Genomic DNA, 16024 nt, shown 5'->3' on the forward strand with positions numbered 1-16024 from the left:
ATCCGTGTCTTTCTTGACTAGTAGGTGGTGTTGCAATAAATACACAAAATCTAGAAAACTGTGAATTATCTATTCAAGTAAATACCCTCGTGCATAATATATAACCAGCAATTGTTTGAGAGAGGAACTACTGTTAACTAAACAAAAATGCAAAGAAGTCTAAAACGATATACATTGTTCGTGTGACGGATGATAAACAATTCAATTTCAATTGTTGAATATTTATACATACTTCAAGGATATTTGTGATAGGATTTAGGATAGAATTTAATAAGGATGTGTTCTTAAATTCCGTGTTTTTTGCTAATACGTAAAAAGTTTCCACCCGGAGTGTAAATCTCAGCGCAACACGAAAGTGTTAGCTTTGTGGCGGAGTTCGTTTTAGCACGGGCGAACCAGCGACATTTTTGCGCTATTTGCTGTAGGAACTCGTTTTTTGGATTACAAATTCTCTTAACGATTTTGTAGTTTGAATTTTTGTGTTTCTTGGCAATACACTTTGCTTCGAGCTCTGGTTTCCACCTGGACAAGCGCAAACGGCGAATTTTATTATCGTGGTGGAGTTAGCTGTATCACGGACTAACCACATTTATTTGCGTGAATTAATTTAGAAAATGTAAATCTTTATTTCGGAAAATTGTATGATTTGTGGAAACAAATTTCCCTCGAGCTCAAGTTTCCACCGGCGTGTAAACATCGACGCAACCCGGAAGTGACAACTACTCGTGGCTGACTTAGCTTTAGCATCAGCTAACCATCTTCGTACGTGCCACTTTTGCAGCATGGAGAACACGACCGACGGGACGTGGGATAGTTTAGCTGGAAAACTAAACGACAAGATCTTAGCGGCGCTCCGGGAACTCAAATTTACGCACATGACGCCCGTGCAAGTATGTGCAATGGGCTCTAAACCACATGTACAACTGTGTGTACAGTAGTAGTAGTGTTTTGTGTTTTTCTTCCAGGCTGCCTGTATCCCACTTTTTATGAGCAACAAGGATGTCGCTGCTGAGGCGGTGAGTGACAAATATTCCTTAAAAAAAAACAAAAAAAAACCAGCATGAATTCGAAAAGGTAGCCACTACTTAGCTGTTCAATATGTGGCCAATTGAGGAATAAAAGACATAAATGAACTTCATTGCTTGATCATTCCACCTATGTGGGACACCAGATTGTTCTACTATCATTGTTGTACTATTACTATTATAGACCTGTGTTACTGTGTGTTTGTATTTTGCATGGAGATGGTGCTGTGCAATGGATGCTGTCGATTGTCCATGATCTATCATCCATCGATCATTATGTTATTCCGATTGTTGTGTTTAGGTGACTGGGAGTGGAAAGACATTAGCGTTTGTCATTCCCGTTCTGGAAGTTCTGCTCAGGAGAGAAGAGAAGCTCAAGAAGATGCAGGTGTGTGCGCTTCAGGTTGCTAAATTCCAGTCATTTTTGAAGTTTTCAAACTTTCCATGGGAATTAACGAGAATGATGTTCTTGAACGTGCAGGTGGGCGCGCTGGTGGTCACGCCCACGCGCGAGCTGGCCATGCAGATCAGCGAAGTGATCGGACACTTCCTCCAGAAGTTTCCGCAGTTCACGTAAGTTGACCCATGTCACGGTTATGCGCAAACGGTACCCGGATGAAATGGACCAATCACAGCGCAACGTGTCGTCTCGCGTGAGTTTGTGTTGTCACTTCCTGTCTTCGTTGTTTCCAGGCAGATGTTGATGATCGGCGGCAACAACCCGATGGAGGACGTGGAGAAGTTCAAGGAAAACGGGTAAAGGCGGACGTCGTGTAACAGAGGCGGGACTGTGGCTGTGTGAAAGGGGATAGTGGAAAAACGAAGACGAAAAACATTTTATACTTCATCCAACCCATCAATCATTTTACTTGTCATTAAGGCCCAACTGATATAGATTTTGGGAGGCACATTCAGATATTTGGCAGAATAAAATCCCCCCCCCCCCCCCCCCCCCTCCATTTTGTAATTTTCTGCGTGTCGCGTTGCAGGGCGAACATCGTGGTAGCCACGCCCGGCCGCCTGGAGGACATGTTCCGCCGGAAGGGCGACGGCGTGGACCTGGCCGGCTCGGTCAAGAGTCTGGACGTGCTGGTTCTGGACGAGGCCGACAGACTTCTGGACATGGGCTTCGAGAACAGGTGGGTGGGCGACGATTCTCCACTGGATTTATCAACGAGTAACACGTACACCTTGACTTATGAGATCAATTCATTTTGTGACCAAGCTCGTAACTTGATTGACTGATGTCACCCATTAGGCCGCGCCCCTTATAGGCACACCTCCAGTATTCCAGTTGTTGTTGTGATTTAGTTTGTCCCAATGTACGGTAATTGCATTTTCTAAAACCACTAGATTTCTTTGCATTTGTTTTTTATTTATTTTTATTATATTTTTATGCAATGCAGTAATATTTTTCTGGACTAAAAACATCGTTATTTTTGGTGGGCTGGAACAGATGAAAGTCATTTCAATTGATTTTAGTGGGAATACTGGTTTGAGACAGAAGTAAATCGAGTTTTGTTCAGCATATTTGTAGTTTTGCCATTTGCAAATTCGCCGATTTGTGCATTTTTGGGGGAAGCCGTCCTCTGCAATTTGCTCAAAAGTGGAAACATTTCTTTGCTGTTTTTGTACTCAGGCCACACTCTAAAATGAACAATATTGCTTCGGATCCATCCTGTGGCATCTCGGTACCAAGGAACTATGTTGAAGTGAGTTGAGGTCCATCAATTGGAGAAAAGCAGTAATGTGACACAATCTTGTGGCATTTTGGAACTAAGAAAGTGTTGAAATTAGTTGAGGAGCTTCATTTCGACAAAAGTCGTGATTTGCTGGCGTCTTGGGGCCAAGGAACTATGTTGAAGTGAGTTGAGGAGCTTTCCTTAGATAAAAGTCGCGATTTGACGCCGCCTTGGGGCCAAGGAACTATGTTGAAGTGAGTTGAGGAGCTTCATTTTGTCAAATAGCAAGAAGTGCTTTGCTGCCATCTTGAGGCGTATATAGGCAATTACAACCCTTTTTTTGAGTGGCCGTCAATGCCTCGCGGAGATTTGCTCTCCACGGCAAGGCTCGATCCGTACACTGTTCGATCAAAACGATCGCACCGCGTAGCGGGGGAATGGCGCGTCCATAAATACGACGAACGCTTTAGCTGAGTTTCTCTGCGCTGACGCGCTAACGCTAACCCCGGCAGCCTGAACGCCATCCTGAGCTTCCTGCCCAAGCAGCGGCGCACCGGCTTGTTCTCGGCAACGCAGACGCAGGAACTGGACAAGCTGGTCCGAGCAGGACTGCGGAATCCGGTCCGCGTCGCCGTTAAGGAGAAGGGGGTCGCAGACGGCGCCGCCCGGAGGACGCCGTCCGCGCTAAGCAACTACTACACGGTGAGTGGCGCTGGCGGCGGTGGGCCGCGCGGGGACGCTCACGCGGTGTTCCGTCGTCTCCTGCAGGTCTGCCGCGCTGACCGCAAGTTCAACGCGCTGGTGGCGTTTCTACGGCAACACAAACATCAGAAGCAGCTCGTCTTCTTCAGGTGGTGCCTTCACGTCCTCCTCCTCTTCCAGTCTCTTCTTCCTCCTCCTGACTCTTTTTTCCCCCTCCTCTTCCTCCTGCTCCTTCTTCATCCTCCTCCTCATCTTCCTCTTATTCCTCCTCCCTTTCCTCTTTCTCCTCCTTTTTGTCCTTTACCCTCTCTGTCTTCATCCTCCGCTTATTCATCTTCTTTTTCTTCCCCTCCTGTTCCTTTTATCCCCCTTCCTCTTTTTCTTCCCTCTTTCTCTTCCCCTCCTGCTCCTCCTCAGCACGTGCGCCTGCGTGGAGTACTTCGGCCGCGCTCTGGAGACGCTGGTGAAGAGGGTCCCCGTCCACTGCATCCACGGCAAGATGAAACACAAACGCAACAAAATCTTCGCCGACTTCCGAGCCGTCAAAAGGTGAGCTTGCGTCCTTCCGCCCGTCCGCCGCCCCCCTCACGCTGGCCGTGCGGCCGTTACAGCGGCATCCTGGTGTGCACGGACGTCATGGCCCGCGGCATCGACATCCCGGACGTCAACTGGGTGCTGCAGTACGACCCCCCCAGCAGCGCCAGGTGGGTGGCGCTAGCGAACGGTTAGTAGCGTAGCATGCTAGCGTAACGCCCCCGTCTCCTTTCCAGCGCCTTTGTGCACCGCTGCGGTCGCACGGCGCGCATCGGTAACCGCGGCAACGCTTTGGTCTTTCTGCTGCCCATGGAGGAGTCCTACGTCAACTTCCTGTCCATCAACCAGAAGGTGAGGGAGCGACTCAAAACACTCGTATCGCAATTTATCTTTGCCCGTTCAAATGATGCAAAACGACAACAAAAACATTTGTAAGATGTTTTTTAATGAGGAAAATAGCACTCTACAGTGTTGTACTCTATACAAACAAACAGCAATAACAGATGTAATTAAATAGGGGCGCCCCAAGGTTGTGTCCTCTCGCCGCTGCTCTTCTCTCTCTACACGAACGACTGCACCTCAGCGCTGATAGGATTTAAAGAATTGTAGTTTTGTATTTTGTGCTGAAGCTAGCATACTTTCGTAACAAAGTTATTGTGGTTTGGTTAAAGACCCAACGTGTAATTCTCCTTGTTTTATGTTTAGTTTTAAAGTGAAATTCAATGTTTTTTTTTGTTTTTAAATGGCTCACCATCTGCCAAACTCCTTCTTGTGAAGTTGGCTACCACCATAATTTGTGCTTGAAACCAAAGTTTTTGTCCGAGCGACGAAAATCTCGATAGTCGGCTCTCTCGTAAGTGAAGTTACCGCTGTAATGTTTCCATAATCGATCTGTTTGTTCAATGTTTATTACGGAAGGTCCACCAGATGACGTTGACCTGGTACAATATAATTATGCGACAGCAACTTCAAGGTCAACGGTGCCCAAGTATTGCTCCCCACCTATTTTTATTCGACAGCGTGAGGAATCAACTGTATAAAAATCCCTGCGTATGATTAGGGAGTCGAAAAGAAACGTTGCCTTCGCTTCTTCACATGCACCTGCTGTGTTCGTTACGCAATCCCCTTTAGTGGAAGGATGATGAACGGACTTGTGGAAGAATTATTACAACAAGCTTTGTTGCATTTTTTTATTTATTTTTTTGTGCTTATTTTGTTTTTCTTTTGCCACAATTGTTACCTTTTTGTGTTGTCTTTTCAGTAATTTTCTTTATAATAATCTTTTTTTCTGGGTTTTTGCCTTTATTTCCCCCCCACAAAATATTTTCCAGGGTAATATTTTTTTTTTTCTTATTTCTATGTCATTATTATTCCTCTTTTTTTTCTTGTTAACAATTTTTCAATTGTTTGAATTAATTATTCATTCTATACTCCCTAACCCTTTATGGGGATTTTGAGCGGACTTTTTATTCAACTATATTTAAAAAAAAAAAAAAGATGTCCTCAAAAGTTAAATACAACTGAAGTGTTCTCCAGTGGTGATATTTTTTTTCTTTCCCTACTGCAGTGTCCTTTGGAGAAAATGCCCGCCGTGAGCGACGTGGTGGACGTGTTGCCCAAAGTGAAGGCGCTGGCGCAGGCGGACCGCGCCATATTTGATAAGGGCATGAAGGCTTTCGTGTCATACGTGCAGGCCTACGCCAAGCACGAGTGCAGCCTCATCTTCAGGGTCAAAGGTTAAATGTTCAACAGTGTGTACAAACATTTAAAAAAAAAATAATAATAATAATTCCCATATGTTTTTTCCCTCTCCCCGTAGATTTGGATTTTGCGTCAATGGCCCGCGGCTTCGCGCTCCTTCGCCTGCCCAAAATGCCAGAACTGCGCGGGAAAAGTTTCCCCGACTTCCAGCCGGCGCCGCTGGACACGGAGAACATTCGCTACAAGGACAAACAGCGCGAGAAGCTGCGGCAGAAAACGCTCGTCGAGCTCAAACTGCGGCGGCGGGAGGGCGGCGACGACCGCGCGGCCAAGAAACCCGTCCGGAACCAAGCCTGGTCCAAACAGAAGGCCAAGAAGGACAGACGCAAGAAGAACGCCACCAAGAGGAAACACGGACAGGTAGGACAATTTATCGACAACTAACCGATTCTCAAATCAATCGACACCTATTATGAAAATCAATTCATCGTTTTGAGACTTTAACCTAAAATTGTACATATCCTCAGAGCAATTTCTGTCATCTTGATTATCTTTGTGTTGAATCAAAATGCAACATTTGCAAACATCTGCTTTTACTTTGGGAAAAAAAATGAGCTGGCCCGTCTGTCTGTTTTCAAAAATCTAATGTGAGCCCTGAGCACCAAAGATTGTCCCGCCGCGATCGACGGCCGTTGGCCGACAGAATCCTTGCATCGCCAAAACTATTATTCAGGATATTTTTGTTATTTCATATTCTTCAAGCTATTTTCAACACTTGAGATTGGTTACTAATTTGCAGAAATAACACGCACATGGGGACTGACCAATAGTATCAATTTGTGAAAAAATATGGAGGAGACCCGGCGACAATACAGCGTGTCAGCGTCGTGCCGAGTGACTCGTTTGCGTTTTGTGTCCTCAGTCCTCCGATGACGAAGACACGGAGGAGCTCCTGAAGGACACTCGTCTGCTCAAGAAACTGAGGAAGGGGCAAATCTGCGAGGAGGACTTCGAGCGCGAGATCACCGGCGGGGCGGATCATTAAAGACGCTTTCCTTGTTTTCCTTTTATTGATGTTTTACAAATAGAGCTTGATGAGCTCATCGCTGACTGCGGACGGCGTGAGAACGCCGAGATCGGTGAAGAGCAGCGTGATGAGCGAGGGCGGCGTGTAGTCCACCAGGGGGTGCTCCTCCGACAGGTTGGAGTGAGTCTTCAACGTGTCCGCCTTGTACTGAAAACACACGTGTGTCACCTCTACTTTAATTGTGTCAATACTGATGAGAAATATTTTTGGGTGTTCCACATTTTCCATGACAAAATAAATTTTACATGGTGTTCGCCGGTTATGTGCCCTGCCACGAATTGATACAAAAAAATCGCCAAGGAATTGACATCAACCCCAAAAGGTTTCAAATTGCAAATAGATCCCACAAGATGGAAACAAAGCACTACTTTTGTCTAAATGAAGCTCCTCAACTCACTTCAACATAGTTAGTTACTTGACACCAAGATTCCATAAGATGTCGGCAAAGGACTGCTTTTGTCTAAATGAAACTTCAACTCACTTTAACCTAGTTCCTCGGCACCCAGATGCCACAAGATGACATCAAGTCATTACTTTTGCCTGACTGAAGCACCTCAACTCGACTTAAACATAGTTCCTTGCCACCAAAATGACTGCAAAGCACTACGTTTTTCTGAATGAAGCTCCAACTCACTTCAACATAGTTCCTTGGCAATAAGATTGTGGTAAAGCGTTGCTTTTGTCTAAGTGAAGGGCCTCAACTCAGTTCAACATAATTCCTTGTCGCCAAGATGGCAGCAAAGCACTACTTTTGTCTGACTGAAGCTCCTCAATTTATGTTGACATTGTTCTTGGCAACAAGATGGTGACAAATCAGTGCTTTTTTAAAATGAAGCTCCTCAACTCACTTTAACATGGTTCCTGGGCACCAAGTTACTACGAGATGGCGGCAAAGCATCACTTCTGCCTAAACAAAGCTCCTCAACTCACTTCAACAGTGATAATCAGCTAATATGCGGGGAAGACTAAATTTGGCTCCTTCCACATTTGTCAACTGATTCCCCAAATTCCCACATTTTTCATTTTCCCCCATTCATTTCTATTTTAGAAATGTCGCTCTATTGTTTTAAATCCACCCGTTGAACATTTCTTCCATTTGAACTCATTCCACGGCATGTCAGCTCTTCGTCATTGGCGGCTAGGACGTCTCACCTTGAACTTGTCGGGCACGTCCTGCTGGTTGAGCGGGTAGAGGCGCACGAACTTGAAGCTCTCGGCCACCACGTAGAAGGGCTTGTTGTGGGCTTTGGCGCACGCCGCCATCTGGTAGGTGCCGATCTGTACCAGCGGGGGGGGAGGAGTTTTGCAAGCAAGCAAACAAACAAACAAACAAACAAACAAGTAGCGAAACCTTGTTGATGATGCCGCCGCTCTCCACCACGCCTTCTGCGCCCACGATGACCTGATCCACCTTCTCCAGCACGTACCTGGCGCACGCAGCGGCAAATTTCAAAATACAATTTAGAAGTTTTGGGGCCGAATACATTCTTGAGTGTTTCAATGGCAAAACACAATCATGACTTTGTAGCCTTTCCAAAACAACCACAACCGAAACTAAGCGCTGTACATCAATAAAAAAAAAAATCGAACATGAAACAATTCCAAAAAAGAATGACGTCAAGAAATAAGGTTCTTTTTAATAAAAACTCTCCTGCAGCACCTCTCAGCCAAATGCGTTCCTCCACATAAATACTGTACGTTTGTGTCCAAAATGTTTTTGCAAAACATTTCAGAGCCTAATGCGGCGTTTTAATTGCAATAATACAGCATTGCGGTGGGAAACTACTAGCTAATTTCTTTTACAGTAAAAAGTCCACACGCCCCTTTTCAAATGCCAATTATTTGTGAGAAATTTCTAAGAAAAATAGACCGAGATAAAACATTTCAAAGCTTTTCCCACCATTAACCTGACTCATAACTTCAACAACTCGATTAAAAAAAAATCATTTTAGGGAGTGGATGTCAAAGTAAATGCAGTTGCATAAATCTGCACACCCTCTTATAACCGGGGCTGGGTTCAGAATCATCCAATCACATTCAAACTCTTGTTAACACACCTGCCACCATTTAACGTTCAAGTGTTCTAGTAGACTTTTCCTGGCATGCCCCCCCCCCGGGGCAGAAGCCTGAAGGTTTTGTGCTGGCATTTTTTGCGACAAAATAACTCAAATGCTGTCTGGTACTCACCCAACAGCGGCGTCCAGGATAACCGTGACGGGAACGTAGAGCTTTCTCAAGTGTTCGGCCATCAGCCGCCTTCGAAAACAACAATGGGGATGAGTGCGCCCGTCGTCGTGCCGGGGTGTTCGGCGGGCGGCGGCGGCGACTCACCCGGCGCCGTCGGGCTGCGACTCGGTGACGAAGACGGAGAAACGTTTCTTCTCGGCCGCCGCCTTCTCCAGCACCCTCAAGACCACCCGGGAGTACGAGTGCGTCAGGATTTTCTGTCCCGGAACGCAGAGGTGAGTAAGACGCACAGTGTCCCTGTCGCCCAGAAACCTCGTCTGTCCAAATACGATCAATTCCATATTTTACTTTTCATCTTTTTTTTTTTTCATTAGTAGTGTTGGAAATAGCACGAGAACAAAATTGAGAAGTGACGTAAACTTTGCCTCTTCCCTCTTCCCTCTTCCGCGGGAGCCATTTTGCAAGCCTCGTCACACGTGATGGTGTTTGTTTTGTTTTGCTTTGACTTACGGCTCCGTCCTTAATGAAGGTGTGACACAGCTTGGCCACTTTGCCCCTGGACATGGAGATCTTGTCCATGAAGAGCTGCCCGCGCTCCTCCATCACTTTCTTGCAGCACGACAGTTCCTGCCGGGCCGCCGGGACCACAAAACAACGACGTGAGATGCTGCCGCTGCGTTGCTATGGCGACGGGAGACGACGTGCGTGCGCGCTTTCGTCAATGCAGCATCTCCGTTGTCTAATAAAGTGGGAGTATGAAAAGTTCTTGGACAGGAGGGAACCCAAACTTAAACGCTTGAGCGCCTTTTTCATTTTACTATGAGAAAAAAAGACAAGGGTAAAAGAGGTGTATTTAAAATTGAATCAAGAAAAAAAAATAGGTGTCTTTAAGGGTAATTAATGGTAAAAGCTGTTTTTAAAGTTTTCATTACAAATAAAATGCATTTTAATTTAGTTAATGACACTGTAAATTCAGAGATTTGTTTTGAAATACATTACAAGTTTGAAGATAAACACGAAGAACGGAGTAATATTGCATTGTGGATAGTCTGCTGGCGTGGCCGCTTTAGAGCAGCTTGTTTTAAATCAAAATTGAATCGAATCGCAGCCGAAAGAATCGATATCGAATCACACTGAATTCCAAAGAATGGAAATCGTATCGTGAGGTTCGAAACAACACCCAGCCCGTGTAGACATCTTTCCTTACACCCACTTCAACCTGTGAAAATATTCCAATGATCGCCGCAAGGTTTTCCTCTACATACGCACTCACGACACAGAAAAACCTTAACGTTGCTTAATGAGGGAAAACGTCCATAAAATCCAAAATATTGGTGAAAGGGGGCATAATTACAGATGTCCACATACATTTTGGTGACGATGCATTGCTGTTTTTGGACATGAAGCAACGTTAAGCTTTTATAGTTACCGTAATTTCTCGTGTATAATACGCACCTCCAAAGTTGACCTCAAAATTCTGGAAAACCCTTCTTCCTATGTACAATGGATCTTTACAATGCATGGTTTTGCTACCACCCATATGATCAAGACATTATCTGTATTTTGTTCATTTTTTTCAAATAATTATTCTGAAGTTAAGCACTTCATTTGAACACGTAATAGTTTATTTACTTGCTCTTATTTCGAAATTCACAGCCCTACTTTTATTTAGTAAATGAGAAAACGCACCTCATGTTTGATTACCCAGGCAGAATTTATAAGATGGGTGCAATTCTTGAAAGAAAACATGAGGGGCCAGGCGAAACACATTTTGTTTTATTTTAATGGGATTCAAATTAAACTGTCAAGCATTACAGAAAATCATTCTCATCAAACAATACATAACCATGAATAAATTAATGATTGTTGTTGTTCAGTCATCACTCGTATTTAAAAAAACCAAAACAAAACAATATTTTACAAATTCTGCCAGGGTATGTAAACCTACGAGCACAACTGTACATATGCAGTCATACGTAACCCTGTCGTATTGGAATGAAAGTGTAGGCTACACTTTTCATGGCCTCTAGGTGGCGCTGGCATATAAGAGTGTAAGCCTTTCTCATAACCTCTAGGTGGCGGTGGCATATTGAAATGAGCATGTACCGCTTTTTCATAACCTCTAGATGGCGGCATACATTTATAAAATGGGAAAGTCTTTTTCATTTTAACCTATACCGATGTATAAAGAGCACCAGTGATTTTGGACATTTTTTGGGGGGTAAAAATGCGCATTATAGATGAGAAATTACGGTAAGTGTTTTAGACTGTCACCCCCCGCGAGGGAGTCATGACTCTCACATGATACGCTCTATCAACTATTGACATTATTGTTTGGGGGGGGGAAAGCATATTAAAAGAAATTAGGGTAGCATTATTTGTGCTGTCGGTTTAACGAAGCATTTTACGTGCGTCCGACCCACCTGGTGCTCCAGCCACGTGAGGCTGATGAAGCGCAGAAAGAGTTCGCCGCCAGAAGACACGGCCACGGACGAGTCCACGCTGGCCAGGCGGTCCGTGGCCCACTTCAGGTTCTCCCTCAGGCCCAGCAGGGTCTCGCCTGAAAGTCACAAAGTCAACAACGAGGACCACAAGAAGACTGGAGTGCCCGACGTTCGTGTGAGCTCGCGTCACCTTCATCCCGCTTGAGGAACTCCAGCAGCGTGCGGATGGCGGCCACCGCCGAAGCCACGTCGGGGTCCTGCCTCAGCTGAGCGCGGAAGTACTCCAACAGCTCTGAACACACACAATATCAGTCAAAAACTCACAAAATAACAAAAACAATGACTGAGAAGGACAGCACAGCAACACACACACACACATCACAAACACACAAAATAAATGCACACACAAAAGGGCAGCACAAAATAACAAAAACAGCACAATCCACAAAATGACAGACACACACACACACACAGAGACATACAAATGACAGCACAATACACACACACCGTGCGAAAGCACAACATGACAACATATTTAAAGCGCACACACACTCAAAATAACACAATAAACACACAAATGACAACACACTCTCAGGTGTTCGCTTACCTTCTTCATTCATGCTGCCACGCTTCCGTTTTCAGGATGAAAACAGTTTTTTTGGCGGTTTTGTTGTTCAGTCCGCTTCAGCGCAAACTTTCCGCGGGCGTCCTCCTTTCAGTCAAACCACAAATTGGCGACAAATAGTTTTGTTTCCGTGTCAGTTGGTAAAAGTTCGCAAAACTGACGCGCTGTGTTATTTGCCGCCGTGTTGACGTGTCGCGCAGAAATGACGTCACCTGCAAGTCGTCTTCCTTGAATGATTGTTTTTATGTGCGGGAATAGCATTACCGCCACCTTTTGTACTGGACCTGGATTTTTTTTTATTATTATTATTTTTAAAGCGTGATCTTAATGTGTATAACAGTATATTCGTGCCACGAAATGTAAAAATAATAGCATCTCGTAAAATCGCGTAAAAAAAAATAAAAATAATCTAAAAAAGAAAGAATGCCAGATACACTTCCATAGACATTCCTATAGAAGTATATCTGTCTGTATAGCTTTTCCATTGAGGGCCACATACAGAAAAATGGAAGGAATGTACTCTCAATTAGCATATGCTAAGCAGTTAAACACATTGAGAAAAAAATGTCATTGGTAACAGAGGTAAAATTTATTAGTTTTAGTATGATACACTTCGGAATCAATCAACTCAGGTAAGATTTAATTGGCCCACAGAATTTGTCTCCAGTGGTTGGAGCCAAATTCTTGTACGACAACAAACAAGCCAGGATAACAAAATACAGATCTAGGATATAAACACAAAAGTACAGCATCATTAGCAAGTTAATTGTCAAATTATTTTTTTTACCGGCATTACCAGAGAACTAGCAACCCTTTATTGCTCAGTGACTGTTTTTATCAATGTCTTTATGTCTCCAAAGTGTTCTCTGTCAAGTGACTGACTGTTGTCGTACTAGAGCGGCTCCGACTACTGGAGACAAATTCCTTGTGTGTTTTTTGGACATACTTGGCAAATAAAGATGATTCTGAATGTGTAGTGCGGTAATACTAATACAAGCGTTCAAACGATTTAGAGCAAGAAATAGAAATAGCACAAAAAATAAGTGATTCCCCACCAATATGCTACAGACTTAATCCAATTTCACGTAAATGGGTCTGAAAATCATTTACTACTAATCATGTGTCTTTGTACAACTATCTGTGCTTCACCATTTTCCTCGTGCAAAATATGTGCCTTGGCTCACTAAAGGTAGGGAAACACGGACGTCAACTGCAAAAGCAAACAAAGCACAATTTGTCACACATCAACACGTTTAATTTAATCATTTACAATACGCAAGGTGACAACAAATGACAGGAACAGGAAGATTGACGTGACGGGGGTCCACTGCGCCATCTTGGCGGTGGTCTGCACACACTTTGGGCCCAATTTGAAGCACATTAAGTCCGTGTTTGTTGTTGTTTGCGTCGGCGTTGTGAATGGAGTCCAGGCAGGATGATGACAACAGGCTCCAACTGCAACCTCTGGAAACCGGCGTCCACATTTACTCGTCCTTGTTCTCGTAGTTGTGTTTGATGTGTTTCCATAGTTTCTAACACAAAACACAAAGTCAGGTTACATTTTAAAAACAAAAAAAAAAGCCATTTCATGACTGTCATTCGGTTCAAATTGGCGGTAGCGGGCAAGTTAGCTTAGCTAACACCTAGCACCGCTTCGCCCTCTGACTGCAAGGTCAGAATAAAACCCCAATTGTGGCACGGCGAAAGCGACTCACCCCGCGATTCATTTGCTCAAAGATTGCGTCGCCACCTTGGTCGAATACTCGCTCGAAGAAGACAGCGCCAACTATGATGGTTATGGCGAAAGTGGACGTTCTCCTGAAGAGCACATTATACACGGACTTTGCCAACGCCATGTTGATGTCGAGTCAGTGCGTCTGCGCATGCGTAAATTCTCACTTCTGCTTCCCAATCAAGTCCCCTGACACGGTTTTGCTGGCGCTATGTTTGGACAGTCATTGCGCGTGCGCAAATGCTCACTTTCGCTTCCCAGTGAAGTCTGGGTATCTATCTACCCATTCATGAATCAAACAATACATATATTATAAATACAAGACATGTGGAAGGAGGACGTAAATATGTCAAATATTTGAGAATAATATACTGAGAAAATTTGCACATGGGATGAACAGGTATGCCCTGAATAAGGGGCACATTTGAAGGTTGACGTGGTTTGCATCAGTTGACAACTGGAGAAGGAGGAGCTAAATTTGTAAAAAGTCTGCAATGATTTGGGAATGTTGTCATTGAAAATGTGGAATAATAAAAAAAAAAAGGTGGGAATTTTGTCATGGAAAATGTGGAATACTGGTATTAAAATGGTGGGAATTTTTGGGAATGTGAAAAAAAGGTTTGAAGATCTCCTGAAAGAGCTGAACAGTTTCAATATGGAAGGGCAAAGATGATAAACTTTATTGTCGAATGTTTCATTCATTTGAATTGATTTTTATCTCTGTGTGTGAAATGTGAATTTGTGGGAAGTAATTCCTAAAATGCAGAATCATTATAATAATGAATCTATACAAGATTTATATGGGTCATCCTTGGCTTTTGGTGACTTGTACGTGGGATAACTTTTGTAAAAAGTTGTTCACAATTTTTTTTTTACCTTGGTATTTAATTATCTAACAAGCTTGTGTGTGTGTTTTTTAATGTAGTTCACATTCATCATAATCGAACAGGGTACACATTTAAATGGTAATACAGGTACAATGGTAAAATACTGTGGGGAAAAAATATATTTGATGTTTTTGGAATATCTGTAGGGCTAGGACAAATTATCTTTGATGTTTTTGGACACCCGAAATACAAAACAACAACAAAAAAATGTTTTTTTTGTTTTTGTTTTTCAGCTATCTGAAACACTCAGAAAAAAACATACATTGTTTTATATTTGTCATGTGAAAGACATTTTTGGGGGGATGTTTTTTTTTGGATATGTGAAATACTAAGAAAAATGATTTTGGATGTTTGTTTGTGAGAAGGAAGACTACATACGAGGCTAAAAAATTGTCAGCACAATTTTTATTTTATTTTAAGTAAAATATTAAAAGTGAAGATGTGTCACGTGTTTCTATTCGTTGCAGTCTTCTGACCGCTTGAAGCACACTGATCGTAGAAATCTAATTCATGGCACGCGATTAATACATAACTCAATGGGCAATCTGTTCTATTTGCCATAGATCTATGTGTACAGTTCACCAAACCTGTCATGTGACGCCAGCTGCTTACTTCCGGTACTGAGAGTTAAAAAAAAAAAAAAAAAAAAAGTTGGAGGAAAATCTCCAGAGAAGTTTGTCCGCTCTCTTCTGAACCTCCACGGCAGACGCCACGCCGACGCACGCGACACTTAAGTGGGCATTCGGCGGCGAAAGTGGGAGATTTTTATTTATTTATTTTTTTGCGTGAGGAGACAAAGCTGGGAAGATGTCGACGACAGCTTTGTACAACGACCAAGGAGGAGCGGAGGCTGCGGTGGAGGCTGCCCAGGAGAGCGCTCCGGCCACCCGGGCCGCCTTCGGACTCTTCAGCGCTGACTTTAAAAAGTAAGACAAACGATATTAGCATTGTTTAGTTGTACTTTACAGTACAGTTTGGCACGTTGACGTGTACTTAGCGCTTCGACTGAGGCAGCGAGCTAACCGGTAGCTAGCTACTAGTGATGGTGAATGACAATTAGCTGCTAAAGTTGAGCCATAATGTCAGATTGAGTCAAACCCCGGTTGTCGCGGGGGTACGTGACACACCCACCCGCAATAGGTGGAAATCCGCAATATAGATGGACCATGTGGGAAAATGTTTTCCAAAAATGGTTTGAACCCTTCCTCAAGCTTGAAATATATTCAAACACAATGAAATGTCTTGAAACACACTTTTTAAAGTATTCCTTAGCACATGTTCCCTCCCTCTCGCCGTCAAGACATGGGAGACTATCGTACAAAATCACTTTTACGGAATGAAAAGAAGACTGGCTTGCACAGTTCTCCAAGTAAGAGGCAAAGCTCGCTTGCTTCAAGCTTCTTCGTGTGGGATTGACG

General features: G+C 43.7%; 4 protein-coding genes across 7 annotated transcripts in view; 2 read left to right on the forward strand and 2 right to left on the reverse strand.

Annotated features, from left to right (window-relative positions):
* Positions 1 to 372: 372 nt before the first annotated feature.
* ddx55 (DEAD (Asp-Glu-Ala-Asp) box polypeptide 55) lies at positions 373 to 6982 on the forward strand. Of its 3 annotated transcripts, XM_061800196.1 has the most exons (14): positions 376 to 890; positions 966 to 1016; positions 1327 to 1413; positions 1507 to 1598; positions 1719 to 1781; positions 2015 to 2164; positions 3220 to 3409; positions 3476 to 3558; positions 3827 to 3958; positions 4021 to 4113; positions 4180 to 4294; positions 5511 to 5679; positions 5763 to 6064; positions 6567 to 6982. In XM_061800196.1, the coding sequence occupies exons 1-14, from the start codon at positions 783 to 785 to the stop codon at positions 6687 to 6689; spliced, it is 1758 nt and encodes a 585-aa protein (XP_061656180.1). In that variant the 5' UTR covers positions 376 to 782; the 3' UTR covers positions 6690 to 6982. The 3 variants fall into 3 exon arrangements, with proteins under 3 accessions (XP_061656182.1, XP_061656179.1, XP_061656180.1); XM_061800195.1 differs by having other exon boundaries at positions 375 to 890; positions 3220 to 3558; XM_061800198.1 differs by lacking the exon at positions 4021 to 4113 and having other exon boundaries at positions 373 to 890; positions 3220 to 3558.
* On the reverse strand, positions 6696 to 12213 carry eif2b1 (eukaryotic translation initiation factor 2B, subunit 1 alpha). 2 transcript variants are annotated; one of them, XM_061800207.1, is made up of 9 exons: positions 11970 to 12213; positions 11553 to 11654; positions 11342 to 11478; positions 9429 to 9545; positions 9063 to 9175; positions 8919 to 8987; positions 8083 to 8158; positions 7884 to 8009; positions 6696 to 6878 (listed from the first exon to the last, which is right to left on the reverse strand). In XM_061800207.1, exons 1-9 carry the CDS (start codon positions 11980 to 11982, stop codon positions 6723 to 6725), a joined length of 909 nt encoding a protein of 302 aa, XP_061656191.1. In that variant the 5' UTR covers positions 11983 to 12213; the 3' UTR covers positions 6696 to 6722. The 2 variants fall into 2 exon arrangements, with proteins under 2 accessions (XP_061656191.1, XP_061656189.1); XM_061800205.1 differs by having other exon boundaries at positions 7884 to 8158.
* Positions 12214 to 12554: 341 nt separating this feature from the next.
* Positions 12555 to 13877, reverse strand: LOC133490044 (cytochrome b-c1 complex subunit 9). The gene is made up of 2 exons (XM_061799565.1): positions 13703 to 13877; positions 12555 to 13519 (listed from the first exon to the last, which is right to left on the reverse strand). The coding sequence occupies exons 1-2, from the start codon at positions 13841 to 13843 to the stop codon at positions 13472 to 13474; spliced, it is 189 nt and encodes a 62-aa protein (XP_061655549.1). The 5' UTR covers positions 13844 to 13877; the 3' UTR covers positions 12555 to 13471.
* Positions 13878 to 15234: 1357 nt separating this feature from the next.
* The window catches only part of ap3b1a (adaptor related protein complex 3 subunit beta 1a), a 41746-nt gene continuing 40956 nt past the window's right edge, over positions 15235 to 16024 (forward strand). The window contains exon 1 of the mRNA XM_061799563.1: positions 15235 to 15532. Coding sequence (XP_061655547.1) covers positions 15414 to 15532 — 119 coding nt within the window. The 5' untranslated portion in view covers positions 15235 to 15413. The remainder of the gene's footprint in view (positions 15533 to 16024) is intronic.

Source organism: Phyllopteryx taeniolatus, chromosome 15 (assembly GCF_024500385.1).
Source record: "Phyllopteryx taeniolatus isolate TA_2022b chromosome 15, UOR_Ptae_1.2, whole genome shotgun sequence".
In the NCBI taxonomy this organism is placed as follows: Eukaryota; Metazoa; Chordata; class Actinopteri; order Syngnathiformes; family Syngnathidae; genus Phyllopteryx; species Phyllopteryx taeniolatus.

Excerpts from the sequence above, each read along its gene's own strand:
- ddx55 (XM_061800195.1), top strand. The coding sequence starts at position 783 with ATGGAGAACACGACCGACGGGACGTGGGATAGTTTAGCTGGAAAACTA. Across the intron at positions 1,599-1,718 it reads CAGAAGTTTCCGCAGTTCAC|GCAGATGTTGATGATCGGCG; the intron begins GTAAGTTGACCC and ends CGTTGTTTCCAG. Across the intron at positions 4,114-4,179 it reads GACCCCCCCAGCAGCGCCAG|CGCCTTTGTGCACCGCTGCG; the intron begins GTGGGTGGCGCT and ends TCTCCTTTCCAG.
- eif2b1 (XM_061800205.1), bottom strand. Across the intron at positions 8,988-9,062 it reads TCGCAGCCCGACGGCGCCGG|GCGGCTGATGGCCGAACACT; the intron begins GTGAGTCGCCGC and ends TTGTTTTCGAAG. Across the intron at positions 8,159-8,918 it reads ATCCTGGACGCCGCTGTTGG|GTACGTGCTGGAGAAGGTGG; the intron begins GTGAGTACCAGA and ends TGCGTGCGCCAG.
- LOC133490044 (XM_061799565.1), bottom strand. The coding sequence starts at position 13,843 with ATGGCGTTGGCAAAGTCCGTGTATAATGTGCTCTTCAGGAGAACGTCC. Across the intron at positions 13,520-13,702 it reads TTGAGCAAATGAATCGCGGG|AAACTATGGAAACACATCAA; the intron begins GTGAGTCGCTTT and ends GTTTTGTGTTAG.